This window comes from Bos grunniens, chromosome 1 (assembly GCF_055505025.1).
Source record: "Bos grunniens cultivar Pamir isolate PY7600 chromosome 1, Bosgru_T2T1.0, whole genome shotgun sequence".
NCBI lineage: Eukaryota > Metazoa > Chordata > Mammalia > Artiodactyla > Bovidae > Bos > Bos grunniens.
The window spans coordinates 89,599,371-89,612,623 of NC_141165.1; the positions used below are offsets into that span (position 1 = coordinate 89,599,371).

The following is a 13,253-nucleotide window of genomic DNA, read 5'->3' on the forward strand; positions in this document are numbered from 1 at the left end:
ATGTCTCACCCTAAACCTCACCCTCAGGACTCCAGGGCCAGGAGGCAGGTCACTCATTCAGGCCACACACTCGGGGACTTCTCTCCGTGAGCCCCAGGCAGAGAGACCTGCCCCCGCATGCTCCTCTGGCTGAGGGTGGGGTGGAGATTGAGGACTTGTCAGGGTTCCCTGCCTGGCATCCTGGGGCGTCCTGTTCGGGGTTCGGGTCTGGCCAGGTCACCCTTGTGTCTTCTCATGCGTGTGAACTGGATAGAAGCTCTGAGTCTGTACCAGGCACACTGCTCCCAGACAGCAGGCCTGGAGGGAGACCCGGGGGCAGCTGGGGGTGGGAAGCAGGCCGGCCGGCCAGGTGCTGGGGCTCCCACTGGGCTCAGACTCATCCTGGCTCTCAGAGGGAAGGTCACTACTCCGAGCCGGAGGGGCCTCGCTCTGTTCTTAGGTTGGCGTCTCCCCGCAGCCTGCCCAAACGCTGGCGGAGCTCTGTTCTGAGCTGCGCGCCATGTCAGGCGGGTGGCAGGTGTAAACATGGAAGGTCTGCCTTTGATCGTGAGGACAGGGAGCCGGAGGCGTGGACAGCAGAGCGGTAGTCACGTGCGCCCTCCTGCCTGGCACAGCGGGTGCTCCGTGAACCCTGCATGAGCTCAGTCCCCACGAGTGCGGAGCTCATCACAGTGTGAGGCACCCCTCTGCCTCTGTCTGGGTTCAGTCTAGGGAGTTACAGTGACCTGGCTGGTGACACAGACAGCTGAGCCAGGGGGCAGAGTTCCACAGTGCCTCTCCAGGCCGCCCACCCCCATAGTCTGCCCCTGCTTCCCTTCCAGCCCTGTGCGGGGCCGCTGTGCCTGGCCAGGTCCCCAGCTCAGGCTGTCCCATCTGAGGCCTGGCCTTCCCACGCGTTCTCTTGGTCCCATCTAAGCTCCTGGTCCAGCTCTTGAATGAAACCCATGCCCAGAGGTGTGCCTGAGTCTTCCCACTGTCTCTTCTTGACACGGTTACCTCACTTCTGCACCCTACTCACCCCCAAGCCCCTATCTGCCTCAAAAGCCCCCTCTCTCATGCCCGTCTCAGGCCCCAGCATCACTTACCTGAGATCAGGATAACTTCCCGCCCCTTCTGGTTTAGGGAGTGCCTCCCACACCGCCCCCCTCCCCCATGCCTGGACCTCACCCTTTTGCAGTAAAATTAGCATTTATAGCATTTACAGTTCATCACAGTTTACTTGTGCTGGCCCTGGCCAGGCTAGACATTCCAGCAAATCCACAGGGATCTTGGGGGAGGTGGGGGGGGATATGTTCTCCAAACCATGTTTCAGGCCAGGGAGGGGAGGCCTGCTTCCAGGGGACAGGCACTCCTCACCCAGCCATGGCCCGGAGTCCAGCCTCCTCTGCCCTCTGCAGAAGGGGGTGCTCCTAGATCCGAGGATGCTCCTCAGTGCCACCTGATGAGGGAATCCAGCACGTTCCCCACCCATCCCCTGCCCACTCCTCCTGGTCCTCAGCCCCGGAACTAGCTGAAATGTAGGAAGGTCTCTCATGAATCTAAACAATTTGTTGCACACTTTCTCCCAGTCGTCCTATATTTCCACAGAATTGTCCTTCATTTGTATTTTTATCACCAGTAGCTGTTTATGGAGAGTTCAGTAAATATGAGATGGCCTGTAATGGCCGTGTCCACTGATGGAGGTCCTGACCAGAGGTTAGGCCTGTCCACAGAGAGCACCATTCCTCACTAGTTTATCAGAGCTTCCTGAGCATAAGACTGTCTGCTCTAAGCCCAACAAGACATATTGCCACCTTCAGGAGGCCCCAGTAACAGGCTGAAATGCAGAGTGATGGGGGACTCTACAGGAAGGCTCAGCATGGCAAGGGATGCTGGCAGCTGGAGCCAGGACCCTCCTTCTGGGAAGGGGGTGAGCCCAAGGAAGGGTAGCAGCATGTGTGAGGATGGTGATTCTAGGTGAGGAGCAAGGCCTTGACCTTGGTGACCTGGAAGATGGGAGTGCCATGGACAAAGGCAGGGAACTTGAGAAGAGCCACTGGGAGGGTGAGCATGCTGTGGGCATGATGTCAGGTGCTGGCTGAAGACTTGGGGACCTGGACCAGGGAGTGGCTTGGGAGGTGACCAGGGGAGGTACTGGTGGAAGCCTTGCTCCCCGATGGCAGGAGTGAGCAGGAAGAGGACAGAGGTGGGGCAGGAAGGAGGGAGGGGAACTAGACAGGTGCAGGAGCAGAAGTCTTAGGGCCTGGGGAGGGAGTGGTCCAGCTTCCACTGCTGGGGGATGGGAGGGAAGATGGAGGAGCTGCGGGCCGCCAGGAGCAAAGGCCCCAGATGAGAGGATCCGTGAGTAAGCCTGGCAGAGCGCCTGGCATGGGGAGGGGCTGCAGAGGGTGCGGGCAGAGGCTGCATACTCTGGGGGCTGCTGAACCTCTGGAGCAGGCAGGCCCCAGAGGAGAACTCAGAGAGGAGGCCACATCCAGACTCCATCAAGGGCTGACGTGACCCTCCCCCACTTCACAGGGTGGCCCTGGCCCCTCTCCCTACTTCCCTCCAACCTCCCCCTCAGCTGATCTTAATTTCTCAGTTTCTCATGTCAGGGATTTTTCCCGTCCTCCTGGGCCACCATCCTGTGAAAATGGAGCACGTCATTCTCTAGTCCCCATGAAGTCCTCTGTGACCACCCCACTTCTCCCTAGCCTCAGGCAGGTGCCCCTGCTCCATGCCCCATAGTACCTGTAACGCAGGAGACCGGGAACTTGTGAAGGCGGAACCTGGCCCCAGTTATCACTTCTGGCACCCAGCATGATGCCTGGAACACGGTCAGTTTGCAGTGAATATTTGATGACTGAATGAATCTCATCTAAAGCTCTAACAACCCCATCCCCATTTATATAAGCAACTGGAGGCTCAGAGTTCAGTCATTTGCCCAAGGTCTCTGACCCAAGGTGCTTGGTATTACAGGCTCACCCGGAGTGCTTTTCCCCACGTAACCGAAGAACCAGGAGGTGTCCCAGGGAGATGGGGGCCAGGTGGCCCTGAGGCATGTCTCTGTCCCCAGCATGCAAGTGTCAGCCCCCTGAGTTTGAGGAGAGCCTGAGAGGTTTTCCAGGGCCCTGCGGTGGGGACACAGGTGTAGAGGAGTGAAGCCTGGGGAGGGGAAGGGACTGCCAAGCTGGGGAGAGGCTATGATGAAAGCATCTGCTTCCCCTCCAGGAGCGGCTCCTGCTGTCTGTCCTTCCCCGTCACGTTGCCATGGAGATGAAAGCCGACATCAACGCCAAACAGGAGGATATGATGTTCCATAAGATTTACATCCAGAAACATGACAACGTGAGGTAGGGGCGAGGCTGGGGGGCGAGGGCAGGGTGGGAAGACTGAATCCCATAGGAGATGGCATGTCCCTTTCCTTCACTTCAGGAGGGCACAGCCCAACCAGGGGGTCTGGTGGCTTTGGAATGTGTGTTGTCTGGGGCACCCCAGCCCTGCCCCTCTCGGTCTGGTAAGTGAATTAGTACTGTGGGGAGGAGGTGAGGCTGTAGGAAGGAGGAGAAAGGAGAAAACACCACAAGCAGCTGTTGGAGAAACCCCTAGCCTAACAAGGGAGGCAGAAAGCAGACTTGGGACCTCAGTGTCACCATCATCATCTCAATCTTCACCAGCATCCGGCATCTCTGGCAACCTCCATGCCTTCTAAGCAGTGTGTGCCAGGCACTGCACCAGGCGTTATCCACCTCATTGCTAATCCTGTCAGGAGGCTGACAACCCTGCGGGGTGGGGACCCTTTTCAGCATCCTCTGAGAATGAGCTCAGAATGGCTGAGACCCTTGCCCAAGGTCACTTGGCAGGGAGTGATAGAGCAGGGTGCACCAAGGTCTCCCCTCCCCGCCGAAGCCCATGTTCCTTTTACTGCCTGCTTGCTGCTTCCCTAGACAGAAGTGCTGACAGCAGGGACATGCAAACAGATGTAGATTAATAGAGTGCAAAATCTGCTTCTGCGTTCCACGGGGACATGAAGCGATACAGTGGCCTTCATCCAGCATGGCTTCCTGGGGAGCCCTCTAATCCTCCCATATGCCCAGAAAAGGAGCTGCTGTGTTTGCCTTTGGGCGGGTTCTTTCCTCCCTGTGTGAGTTTTCCTAGGACCCATGAGTCCCTGAAGGTTGACACAAAGACAACCTTGTGGAGCTTTGGGCTGAATTTTCAATAAAGGGGTTAAATAAAATAATTAAACTATTGTGCAAGGATAAACACACACACACACTAATAGGTATTAATAAAGTCAGATGAGGCTGATGATGGGGTGGGGAGTAGGCAGGTGTTGTTCTGTGGAGTGGGCAGAACTGCCCAGTTCCCAATGTGCCCCAAGACTGCCAGTCCTAACGGTGTGTCCTCCATCCACCTCCCAAAACAGATCTGAAGCCTTTGGAAGAAAAAAGTACCTACAGACTGTATTTGTTCTCAGTTTTCAAAGTATCCCACCCTCTCTGACGCCCACCCACACTCCAGCTTCAGGCAGGGAGATCATGGCCAGCGGCAGCCTTGGGCTCTCAGGAAGAAAGCCGCCCTGGCTGAGCCTCCAGGCCCAGGAGGTGTCCTGAGGGGCTGTGGGCTCAGGTGTGCTCCTTTCAACGTGATGGCGGGGTCCAGGCCTCGAAAGGTGGTGCTAATTCGAGGGTTTCTCTGCTTATCTCCTCATACCCGCCTCTGTCTTCATGTGGTAGGATAATCACTAACAACAGCTAATACCTGTATAGAGTTTTCATGAACCCAGCACTGCTCTAAGCACTTTTTTATATTCACTGAATCACCACAACAAACATAAGATGTTGGTACTATTATTATCTCCTTTTAACAGGTGAATAAAGAGGCACATATATTAACTTGTCCAAGATCCATAACAGTTAAGTGAGGCAATTGCCCCCAGAAAGCTTTTTGGTTTCGAAGTTTCCACCTGGCCTGACTACTAGACAGATGTTTTTTATCTGCCCAGCAGGAGGGCTTTGTATAATGGTTCTGTGGGAAGGAGGTTTGGGGAGCCCTCAGGAGGGAGGGTACTCAGAGAAGAGGAGGAGAGAAGTTTGGCCAGAAGAGAGGTTTTCCACCTGCCTGTGTGTGACTGAGGAGCCAGGGGGGCCTTTCCTGCCTGATGGCTGCCCCTCAAATGTGGGGGTCCCCACCTTAGGGCAGGTAAAGAAACAGCCTTCTCTATCAGAACAAGTCCCAGAGACCCAAGGTTCAAGGGGTAAGGGGTAACCCACCAAGCATTCCAATACATACAAACCCCTGAGCTCCTCTGGAATTTTCTCTCTTGGTCCTGTCTTCACCACCCCGCTGGCCCCAGCATGGCTCTGTTCCAGGCAGAGCATGGACAAAGGGTGCTTTTCTTGACTCCTCTTAGCACAGCAGAGCGTTCAGCAGATTTACTAAACTGTAAAGTGGAACACAAAGGAAATCCAGAAAATTCTTTGCCCAGAAACAGTCTGGCATTCAAGGCACAAAGTCTCAGCCTGGCCTGGCTGCTGCAGCTTTCACACCTGGCCACCTCTGCATCTCTGCCCAGCACTTTGCCCTCTCACACCTCTGTCCTCCCACACGGCAGGGCAGCGTTCCACCTCCCACCCCTCTGTTGCTGGCTCTTGGGCCCCCAGCCCTCCAGCAAGGGAGTTTGGTGAGAGAGGATGACTCGGGCCTCTTCCAGAGGGACTGCCCATGGAGTGGCCCACCCTCTGGGAAGCACCCCTGCCCCCTCCACTCCCACAGAGGCTGTGACTCTGGGTCAATGCAGGAGTCACAGAGTGGTGAGAGCATCTACATGGCAAGGATCAGAATCAGACCCCAGCCATAGGGGGGTCATGTCTCTCTTCTAGAATGTACTCAGGATCAGTGACAGCAATCAGGAAAGAGATGAAAGAGAGAAAAGCTAAGAGGCCATCATTTTCACAGGGACAGACATAAGTCTGGCTCTGAAATTGCCAGGACCTGGGGTGGCTGGTACACATCAGAGGCCAGCCACAAGCAATCATATGCAAATATCCCACTGGCCCCTTTCCCTGTTTCAGCAGCCACTGCCCAGTGCAGCTTTTGGGGAAACACATGGCTTGCTGTGCTTGGTCTCTGATTTGGGGCTGAACCTATGGCTTCGGTTAGGGGTTGAGTAGTAGGTGGAGGAATGATTTTATGGTATAGGGATGCATGCTGGGGCTTGGCTTATGGTCCAGTGATTAGCCCTAAGGCCCGGATTAGGCTGCCCTTCATGTCATTCCAGACCTGCTGTGACCAGGGCAAATTATCAGCTTTGAGCCACTCTGAACCTCAGTTTCCTCCTCTGTGTAGTAGGAAGAACTAGCCCCTACTTAACATGGTTGTTAAAGAGTAAATGAAATAATACGAGGAAAGTGCTTAGCACACTCCCTGACACAGAACAAGTGTTCAGTAATTGGGAGCGGCTATTATTGTTGTTACTGTTATTATTATGATTATGATCACACTCCTATCAACAAAGAATGGCCTGGGGATTCTGGAGCTGGAGTGGAAGGGTGATAAATCACATTCATCAATTCTCTGTGGAGTTGTAATATTTAGAGAGGGTGATGACATGCTGTTCTCTAACCCCACCAAGAGCAAGGCCACAAGAATAAATAAATCAACTGTGCGGTGTGACGGTTTGGGCCTGGATCTAAGGGAGGGAAGAGACTAATGGGTGGCAGGAGAGTTTGGCCCTGGCGGAGAAGGGTGACAGATGGGCGCCCATCACTCTCCATGGCCTCATTCTCCCTTGGGCCTGAGGAGGATCCTTTTATCGCATCCAATTCCTGGGGTTCTGGGGAGGCCTGTTGGATGCGCTGGTCCTGTGGATTGAGACTGGTCAGAGGCCACGGAACCCTCAAGACCCCCGTGGAGTCCCCAGATGCCTCTCATGTCTGATGTATGGTAACAGGTGGAGATATCTCTGCCACTCTTGCTGGACAGGTCATTTGGGGCTGGGGCCATGGCTGGGTTCAGACCTGCGGCTTCATAGCCCTCCTGCTGCAGCCACAGTGCCAGGGTCAGTGGAGAGCCGTGCTGTCCCCACTCCTGGGACAAGGGCCTCCGGATCATGCCAGTGGAGGCTGCTCACACCTGGGAGCTCCTGGTGCTCTGCTTTGGGAGGAGGGAGATGGAGACTGGAGGAAGAGGCACCTAGAGGAGGTACCACTTGGGGAAGCAGAATAAGGGTGCTGATGCAGCCAGAAACGGGATGCGTCCGGATTACCTTTGTCAAGAGGTCACTGTGTGGAGGAAGAAGAGCATCTGGGTTGAGCAGGCTAGTTCATAACCTCCCTGCCCCTTAGGAGCTGTGGGGACTTGGGCAGGTAACCGAGTCTCAGCCTCAGTTCCTTCATCTGTGACATGGGAATGGTGATGTCCACCCACTCATCCATCCAGCAGAGGTTTCATCTCTATCTGCTCACTGAGAACCGCTGACTGTGCTCTCAGACACTCAGCTAGAGGCAGGAACCATGGTGGGAACTGAGGGGGACTCTGGCTCTGTCATCAGGAAGCTCTCCTGTTTGGGAGGACACGTTAACAAGAGAGTAAACTGGAGACACATCACACGGCGGGTGGAGCTGCTGAGCTGACAACGGACTTTGCCTTCCGGCGGAGTATAATGCTAGACAACCCACCTCTTAGCCACTGGGGAGCAGAGTCTGTAACAGGGGGCCTGGGGCTTTGCAAGGGTGCTGGGAGGTTAGAGGAGGTACAGGGTGTAAAGCCCCGGGCCCCGGAATGGGCTGCAGACTGTCTGCCCTGCAGAGGCAGAGCAGGCTCCAGTGTGTGGAAGAGGGTGTTAGTTCAATGGCTTGAACGAGAGCCTCATTCTCAGAGACCCAGGAGCCCTGTGGGGCTGGAGTTGGGGGTCTTTGCGGAGGGCTGCTGACCCAGGGTTGGGGTGGAGGTGAGTAACACCTCCTCACTATGCAGTGAGGGTGTAGCAGGATCTGGGGAGGGCTGTCCTTCCCTCAGCCCTCCCCACTCCCTTTCCTTCTCTCCCCCTCTATCCCCAACCTCCCCGTTTTAAGGTTATCGTCTCCTCTTCCATCTCCTTCAAGGACTTGGCTGCGTCCCCAGGTTGCTCTGGCGTCTGGCTCCACTATAGCATGGTTCTGAATTATAATGACCACGAGACAATGTCTGTGATGCTCAGATACCCATGGGTGGACTGTACACCCTGTGGGCAGAGAGGGGAAATGTTTACCTCCCCACGTCCCTAGCCGATGGACAGACAGAAGTGTTGTCTACAAACATACAGGTTTCCTGTCTCCAATCTGATTTTAAGAAAAGTATTCTTTCTTGTAATGTGCATGCATGTGTGCTAAGTCACTTCAGTCATGTCTGACTCTGCAACGCTATGAACTGTAGCCCGCCAATCTCCTCTCTTCATGGGTTTCTTCAGGCAAGAATACTGGAGTGGGTTGCCGTGCCCTCCTCCAGGGGATCTTCCCAACCCAAGGATCAAACCCACATCTCTTGCATCTCCTGCATTGGCAGACAGATTCTTTACCACCAGTGTCACCTGGGAAGCCCTTTTCTTGTCATACTTCCTATCAATTATAGGTATAAGTGGTCTTATATTTTCATCTCATTCATGCCACAAACATTTTTTGAGCTGCTACTATGTGCCAGGCATGACTCAGAGTAAATGGAAAAGACATTGTGTTGCCCCTTAGAGAATGTCTAGCCCTCATCAGTGAGGTAAGGTGGAGCTGGGTGCTATGGGTTGATGACCCAGCTGGCCCCACTGGTGTTGAGTCTTTTCTTTTAATTAATCAATCAATTGATTAATTATTTTAGCTGTGGTAAAATATGCACAGTATACGATTTACTGTTTTAACCATTTTAAGGGTACAGTTCAGTGGCATTAAGTATATTCACATTGTTGGACAGCCATCAGCCCATGCATCTCCAGAAGTTCTTTCCTCTTGTAGCACTGAAACTCCGTACTCATTAAATACTAACTCCCCATTGCTGCCCTTCCCCAGCCCCTGGCGACCACCATTCCACTTTCTATGAACTCGTCTATTTCTAGGTACCACGTTTACTTAGAGTTATGCAGTATTGGTGCTTTTGTGTCTGGCCTATTTCACTTAATGTCTTTAAGGTTCATCCATGCTGTAGACTATATCATGTTTTCCGTTGTGTTTTAAGGCTGAATACCATTCCGTTGTATGTGTTTACCGCACTGTGCTTTTCTACGCATGCACTGGTGGACTCTTGGGTTGCATCCACCTCTTGGCTACTGTGAATGGTGCTGCTATGAACATGGTGTACAAATATCTCCTTGAGTCCCTGCTTTCAATATTTGGGGTATATACCTAGAAGTGAAATTGCTATTTCAGATGGTAATTCTATTTCTTTTTAAAAAATTGTATTTATTTAATTTTGGCTCTGCTGGATCTTCATTGCTGTGTGGGCTTTCTCTAGTTGTGGTGAGCAGGGCCGACTTGGTTATGGTGCTTGGGCTTCCAGTGCAGTAGCTTCTCTTGTTGCAAAGCACAGCAAGGGTACTCGGGCTCAGCAGTCGTCACGCACAGGCTTAGTTGCCTCACCGCATGTGTGTTCCTCCCAGACCAGGGATCGAACCTGTGTCCCCTGCACTGGCAGTCAAATTCTTAACCACAGGGCCACCAGGGAAATCTCAGTAATTCTAACTTTTTAAAGAACCCCATACTGTTTTCCATAGTGGTTCACAATTTTACCTTTGCACCAACAGTGCACAAAGGTTCCAATTTCTTCACATCCTTGCCTGGGATTGGGTCTTGACAACAGATCTAAGTTTGTCCTGGGGCATAGAATGGGGATCAGTGGGGGGTGGAACCAGCACCTCTCTGCCTCTCAAAATGGGGGGCCCTGGAGGAAACCGGAAGACAGAGAAGTCAGGGCGCAGAGTCACTGACCAGTCAGACAGGTCAGGCTGCCTTTGAAACAACTGAAATCAGCTGTGCTTTGTGATTCTGATTCTAATAAGAATTCAGACACAAGAAGGCTGATTCTGGGCAGAGTGAGTCAAAGAGGACATCGTGAAGATGAAAGGGTTAGAGTTAGGGCCTAAAAGAAGAATGCGAATTATTTTCCATCTTTTAAAAATTAACATTTTTATTATACAAAGGACGTATGTTCTTTGTAGGAAAATTGGAAAATAAAAGCAGCATGAGAAGTAAATAGAAAGCACCCGTCTCGTGACCACTGAGAGGTCCCGACTATGCTTGACTATGCTCGGTCCTGGTGCAGGGCCCCTCCCTTTAGGGAGCATCTCCCCAACTCTCCCCAGACTCTGGGAACAGAAGATCTGCAGCTGCTGTGGGCTTCACTGTTGGGAGGGAGAAGGGCTTGGGGGGCGGAAGCAAGAGCAAGGGACTGGCGGGTGGAACTGAGGTCTGCCCGAGACCCTGAGGTCGGCAGCGAGGATCTCAGGATGTACCTTGACCCCAGTCCCCCTGGACCCAGTCCTAAGACAAGTCCTAAGACCCAGTCCTAAGACAAGAAGGCAGAGGTCCCATCTGTGGGAGCAGAGAGGGCACGGCCATCCCAGGGCAGCTTCTCCCCTAGGTGGGTGTGTGCCGACACCCAGGGTGCTCGGGTCCTCTCCTGGGCCTTCCCGACCCTTGCCCTCCCAGCCTGCGGAGTCAGATGGTCTTCTGGCTGCTCCCTATTCTGACACCCTGCTTTAATCATTCTCTGATGCCCCTCGGGAAATGCCCAGTCATCTGGTGCCCATTCTCAGCCAAGTGATGATAAGACCACACTTGATTGTGCTGCTCACCTAAGGCCTGGGGGTGGCCCATCACCCCCTCCTTTATCTTACAAGTGGCATCGAGCCGGGTGGCTCTCTGGGTTACAGGGCTTGGAGCAAATGGAGAGACGCTGAGGGGGCATCCCTCTCCGTCTAGAAGAGACCCCTAGCCTGTGGCTGGGCCTCCCCAGCCTGCACACTCAGAGCCTCCAGGGCACTTCCTGCCCTGCTTCCCCAGAACCTTCTGCTCCCGCTGGGCCCACCACTCCAGGAGTTGGGCTGAGACCTGGCTGTGCTCCCTTCCCAGCCCCCACCCCATGACCTCTGTTTCCCCAGGCCCCCGCTCCTCCTGGCCCCACCTGGACAGATGGTTTGCCTCTTGGCATTTCTCAAGTTCCCTCTCTGTGCCAGATGGGGAACGCTGGAGCTCAGAGGGCTGGGCCCTCCTGCTGCCGCCCGCCCAGACACCCCCCTCCCCCCTCCCTCCACTCCTGGCCGCTCAGAAATGCTGTGGGATGCGGTTTCGGCACAGGAATAGGATCAGATGCCGGCAGCTCCATCAAGTCCTAGGGTCTGCTGGCAGCAAGAGGGAACAACAGAGAGGAAAGGAAACGGCTTAACCAAAAATGAGCGTGGTAAGGCTGTGAGGAAGCGCCTGTTGGGATGAAAGGCGTGCCTGCAGGCAGGCCACCTGAGTGATGGACGGTGTGCAATTACAGAGGAGCGCACAGCCGGGGCGGGCCTACCCAGGTCGTGTTGCCAAGACAAGCTCTCAAGTGGGAGCTAATCGATGAATTAGCACCTTAGTGCAAGTCTGGGCCCCACGCTGTTGTAAAATGGCCTTCGGAATCACGAAGGAGCAGATCGGGAAGTCTTGGCCAGCAGAGCAGACAGCCTGCCATTGGGTAAACCTCGTAAACCAGAGGAGTCTCCAGAAGTGACAGACACTGAGCAGATTCATTCCACATCCCGCCCCCCCGCCTGCCATCCCAAGGCAGCGGAGGAGTGCGACTTCCCCTCTGACCGGAGGTGGGGGGACCATGGGGTAGGGGGTAGCGTTTCCATCTATGTGGAGGACAGGCTGCAGGGCTCGGGCTTGGGACCATTCCAAGCTTCCATGCCAGTTACAAGTCTTGCTCTGAGCCCCCTCCTGCCTGGCTGCTGGTCACTGTCACACCGTGAGAAGGAGGGGAGCAGGCCACTGCCCCTCCCTGATTCCTCAGCAGCTGTTGAAAGAACTTCTTTTATGGAAGAGTAGATCCCAGCGGGCTGGAGGGAGGGTCAGGCTTCCCAAGGTACCATCCCCATGGCTGTTGTTTCTGACGTCCCCTAGCTTGACCAGGAAGCTGCCTGGCCTCCTCTGTAACTATTCCACCATTTGGTCTATGAACACTGCTGAGTGTCTGTGGGGTGACAGGCTGAGGGTTCCCCAGGCTCGTGTCTCAGATGACATGCTTGGGACCCCAACAGGCCCAGTGTGATAGAAGGACAAGCTACTGGAGTTACTGATCCTGCTTCTTCCTTGCTTTAAATTATGACGAATCTCTTCTATTCTACAAATATATATTAGACATTGTGTAGGTTGAATTGTGTCCTCCTAAAAGATGGTGACTCAAATGGTAAAGAACCTGTGGGCAAATGCAGGAGACCCAGGTTCGATCCCTGGACTGGGAAGATCCCCTGGAGAAGGGAATGTCTACCCACTCCAGTATTCTTGACTGGAGAATCCCATAAACAGAGGAGCCTGGTGGGCTGCAGACCATGGGGTCACAAAGAGTCAGACATGACTAATTGACTAACACTAAAAGATACATAGTCCTGACCTGTGAACGTGAACTGAGTTGGAAATAGGGTCTTTGAAGTGAAGTCAAGTTAAGACGAGGGCTTGCTGGAGGGGGTGGGCCCCTGATCCAATATATATGGTGCCCCTATAAGAAGAGGAAAATGTCATGCAGACCCAGATACACATAGAGAACGCCTTCTGCAGGGAGAGGCAGAGACTGGAGTGACATAGTTGCAAGCCAAGGAGTACAAGGATTGACAGCCACTCCTGAAAGGTAGAGAGGCAAGGAAGTATTCCATCCAGAGTCTCAGAGAAAGCATGGCTCTGCTGACACTTTGACTTCAGATTTCTCGCCTTTAGACTTCTAGCCTCCTGCCTGCTGGACAGAACTGAGAAAATAAATGTCTGTTGTCTTAAACCACCCAGTTTGTTGATCTTCGTTATAGCAGCCCCGGGAAACTGACACAGGGTATTAGGTGCCGTGTGCTGGGTATTGTGCTGGGTGTGTGAGTGTGTGGAACTGGGATGGACAGAGCAGAGGGCAAGGTGGATGTGACCTGTCCTCACTCATAGTCATTCCAAATTTAATTGAGCAGTTCCTCTGTGTGCCAGACATTGTACCAGGGGCCAGGATGTGGTGTTGAATGAAATAGACCAAAACTCCTCTTTCAAAGGCTTTACATTCTAGTGGACAGAAACAGA

At 53.7% G+C, this 13,253-nt stretch overlaps 1 protein-coding gene across 1 annotated transcript in view; it reads left to right on the forward strand.

The window, feature by feature from the left end:
- Window positions 1–13,253, forward strand: part of ADCY5 (adenylate cyclase 5) — a 158,784-nt gene that overhangs the window by 91,795 nt on the left and 53,736 nt on the right. The window contains exon 3 of the mRNA XM_086402834.1: window positions 3,211–3,332. Within this exon, the coding sequence (XP_086258960.1) occupies window positions 3,211–3,332 (122 nt within the window). The remainder of the gene's footprint in view (window positions 1–3,210; window positions 3,333–13,253) is intronic.